Below are 4457 nucleotides of genomic sequence, written 5' to 3' on the forward strand. Positions count from 1 at the left end.
TCAAATAGGACAAGAACATGATATCTATGCTATAACTTTCTTTGCCTCCAACTATTTTCAGCACAGGGCCTTCTGTAGCCAGGTGTGGTGCCTGTGTACAGGAGAACCAAAGTGGACTTCTCACTACACTTATCCAGTCTTGTCTTGAATTTGTGAAAACTTTCACAGCCCCAACATTCTTTGCTAAGGATCAACAAGTCAGCTGTGACCCTACTGGTTTTATTTGAGATGTCTTGCTCTTGCTCTTGGAAGAAGCAGTGAAGAACTGATCTTTAACCATGATCTCCATGTTATTTGTGCTGTTATAGGTCACCACCATATCCCAACTCATTCATCTCTTTTCCTGCCTAGAGTCCTACCTTACCTAGTCCTGACTCACGTAAAGGGAAACCCTTCCATATCTTATCATTCTTGTTGCTCTTCTCTGAACTCCAGTCCTATGGTATCCTTCTGAAACGGTGAGATCTGAACTTCATGCAACAGGTAAGTGTCAGGAAACAATTTATGTAGTGGCTCAACAGCATTGTCTCTTTTTTCCCATAATTTTCCTATTATATCTTAACAACTTAATTACTTTTCAACTGCCATTAACCAATGAGCTGATGTTTTCATGCAACTGTCTATCACAAGGTAAAGATATGGTGGCAATGTAAATTCCAGATCCAACCCTGGTCTGAAAAACAAAGGGCTGGTAGCTGAGAATCCAAGAATCTCGACCAAACATGCTCCAAATCATTTGAGGTGGAGCATGGCTGAGGTGGAAACTTTCTCCATTGTCATAAGCATGCATTGTCAGGGTAAATGAAGCAGGGCAGAGGAACCAACAAAGCCAGGATCTATCCCATGCTAATCACTGTGCAGTGACACAGTGAGAGATGGTCCTTGGTCCAGAAAACTTACAGGCTAAGGCTGGAGCAGACATAGCTTCACGTGAATCAAAATCAGGTTTTGACATAGCTCAGGAGAATATGTGCTGTATCCAGCAGTGCTTCTGCCCTCAAACACCGTTTCTGTCCGTCCCTTTGCCCACTATATCCCACATTCAGGTTAAAGGGAAGGTTATGGCAACCCTTATTTAGCTATTCAGGTGTAAAACAAAACACTTGTCTCTACCAAGGGCTAAAGACTGCCTCACTCAAAGTCAAAGACAAAAAGAAAGCAGAAAGGAGAAAAGAGCAGGAGGAGTCCTGACCTTACCTCAGTGGGCTGAGGAGCTGTCTGGATAAGAGCGAGTGTGTCCGAGCGGTCCCATAAGAAGATGAAGCCATTTAGAGCAAAAGAAGACTGAAAGAAGGATCCCAAACATGAGCCACATTTCATTTTCCTGAATCAGTGTAGCTGTGCTTCCCCTCTAATGCAGGACAACTGCAAAACTGCACTATGGGACAGATAATGAGTGGGAAAAGCAAACCAATACTAACCGTTGAGTGGTCTTTATAATAAAGAAATTGTTTTTCTTCAGTAGGTAAAGCAAAGTGATATAACCCACTGAGTAAAAAGAGGAGACGCTTGGCAGCTTGGCACCAGTACTAATGAAGCCAACAGCCTTCCCCGCTTTCTCCTTTTGGCTGGCTCTCCTTTTGGCTGGCTTCCTTGGCATACACATCACTGGCAGTTTTGTGAGAAGTCAGAAGAACCATACGCTAATTTTCAGCAAGGAAAACACAATTCGCAACTGCAGCTGCTCAGTGGATATCCGTGACTGTGATTACTGCCTGGCTAACTTGATGTGCAATTGCAAAACGGTGCTGCCTTCTACCATGGTAAAGACTACCTACAATAGCCACTTGACCATTTGGTTCACAGACACGTCTGTGCTGGAGATGGTCCTCAACTTCACGAGAGTGTGGGATTTGAAGCTGTCCTTCTGTGGCACCACTCCTCTCCCAACAGAATACTTGGCCATATGGGGACTTCGAAAGCTCCGGATAAAAAAGGTCAAGGGATTGTTCCCAGAGCAGAGTGTGACCATCTACAGCAGCAGCACCAACAGAAAAGATGACTCGCTTGCAGTGCACAAAAAAGACAGGCAAATGCTTGCATATATTTCTTTCCTGGACACCTCGCTTTTCAATGGATATTCTTTGCTGAAGTCGTACAGCGTGGAAAATGTTACTAGTATCACAGAGCACTTTTCCAACCTGCTATACTCTGATGTTTTCTCAACCTCAGATAACAAGAGCTATGTTGTAACATTCATTTACTGAGTTATTTAACAGACTCTGTAGTCAGAGGCATGGCAAACAGCTAATAGAGAGGTGGAACTTCTTTTAAGCCTGTTTGGTTTGGCCACAAGGAGCTGTTATGGGACAGACGGTTCTGACTGTAATAGCACTCTACAAGGAAGCATTTGAATTAAGACAGACTCATCAGACTAATCTAGTAAACATTTTCTTAAAGAACAAATAAAATGTGAAATGACTGGTTAAGAAAGCATTGGTACAAATTCTTTTTATATATTGTAAGCTAAGAATTGAAATCAGCAGATAATTCTCATTTAAAGGTTGTGTCTCAGACAGAAAAAGACATGACCATGTGCCTCCAGCTATAGAAGAACCTGAGCCTCCCAAAGAATCACTAAGGTTAGATCGTGAAGTGCTGGGGTTTAAAGCTCCATCCCTGAATGAGGGTTGGCACATGGATGACGTCCACAACCAGTTAAGAAAGAACCTCCTGATTGCTTTTCACCCAGAGTCTGGCCGGCCTTGGGTGGGAACTGATCAGGAGATCACCACCAGGTGCCCCCACCTTCCACATTAACTTGGAGCAGTGGCAAGAAGCCACCTATATAAGAACTGACTCCAGTTGCAGTGTTGGGATATTTATCTATAGAGTGTATGTGAGGGTTCTGGCTATTGGAAGGGCTCCCTGATTCTTCACAGCAAGTGGAGTTCCCAGGACAGCAAGGCCAGAACACGAAGCTGTCTCTGAGTCCCTGCTGTGTAACTGGGTTCATGGCCTGGCTGCTCCCATCTCCCATGGCTTGGGTCCTTGCCCAGCTTCCTCACTTCTTCATGTCCACTGTGGTGGGTGAGTGCATTGACTTGTTCCTCCCTCCAGTCGTCTGGCACTTTGAATCTTTGGTGTGTGATGTGGGAGTGCAGGAAGGAGTTTGGCTGCTGTTTTGCCCATTAATGATAATATCATTCTTTATTGGGCAAGCAGTCAGCAGAAGAGATGGCACACTGGGACATCTCCAGTGCAACCCCCTGCCCCAAGCAGGGCCACCTCTGAGATCAGACCAGGCAGCTCTGGGTTTTCTGCAGCCGGGTCCTGAAAACCCACAAGGACTGAGCCTGCACAATCTCACTGGGCAACTTTTTCCACCGCTTGCCTGTCCCCATGGGGAAACTTCCACGTATCAAATGCAGCCTTCCCTTCTCCAGGCTGAGCAAAGCCCAGTTCACTCACGCTTCTCTCAGTCACGTGTGCTAGCCCCTGACCATCTTGGTGGCTCTCCACTAGACCACTTCAGCTGATCCATATCCTTCTTGCCCTGGGGTAGGATGGAGCAAAATTGCATGCAGTACTCCCTTCCCTTCATGCACTGACTGTGTCCCAGTCAACAGTCCGCTGTGGTCAGGTTCAAGGGGTGCAAGGAAGATACAGTTACTCAAACTTGGAGTGCTAAACTGGCCTTGCCCTCCAGTACTTGGTCAGAGCTAGAAACACTCTGCTCGTGCTGGGTGACACAACAGGGATGGGCTATGCAGGCCGCCTTCAACCTCAATGCACAACCGAATGTGAGTTTGGGAGATGACCAGGAAGCTGTGTCCTCTGCCAAGCCATGGCACACATAAGAAAGCACAGGAACACCTGACAGGTGAGACACCACACTAACAAAGGTGTTTTCCCCAGCGAAAGGTCTGTCTCTTGCCTGTTGGGTGTGCCAATGCCTGCAATTTGCCCAAATGCAGGGAACTGGACTACATCTTTTGTGACAATGGCAAGCTCTGCTCGTGTTCTCCCCTCAGAAAGAGAAGAAAGACCCCACCCAACAAGTTTCTTCTGATAAGGGAGGTGAGACTTCTGGCAGAAATGTAGCAAACAATTTTCAGACATGTTGTGGGAGAAAGATTGCCATCCCTGGAAAACATAGGCTGGGACAATTTATATAGCCCAAAGTCTGCTCCTTGCCCATGTCTGCAGGATTTGCATTCTATGAGATACGATTAAGCCTGGGATCCATCCATATAGTACAATAAAGGCTTTGGAACAGGAAATTCTAACAGTGCTGCATTGCCAGCAAAGGATTATATGAAATTAAGATAAAATATGTGGACTGAGAGGAATGGCTATCAAGATTCTGAGGAACCAATGAATTTGCTTCAACAGCTTTAAAGAAAGCCTTTTTCTATAGCTGTACTCAATGATGGAGCACTTTTGCTAGGAATCAAAACTTAATCTTTCAGCATACTTCAATACACACATCCATTACTGTGAGCTTTCCTGCTGAA

The 4457-nt window shown here is 45.4% G+C and overlaps 1 protein-coding gene across 1 annotated transcript; it reads left to right on the plus strand.

The window, feature by feature from the left end:
• The first annotated feature begins 1465 nt into the window (after positions 1-1465).
• Positions 1466-2207, plus strand: LOC103781312 (chromosome unknown open reading frame, human C21orf62). Its single transcript, XM_008949020.1, has one exon. The coding sequence runs from the start codon at positions 1533-1535 to the stop codon at positions 2205-2207; it is 675 nt and encodes a 224-aa protein (XP_008947268.1). The 5' UTR covers positions 1466-1532.
• Positions 2208-4457: the final 2250 nt, after the last annotated feature.

The sequence above is a fragment of the Merops nubicus genome, unplaced genomic scaffold (genome assembly GCF_000691845.1).
Source record: "Merops nubicus isolate BGI_N331 unplaced genomic scaffold, ASM69184v1 scaffold13861, whole genome shotgun sequence".
Taxonomy (NCBI): Eukaryota; Metazoa; Chordata; class Aves; order Coraciiformes; family Meropidae; genus Merops; species Merops nubicus.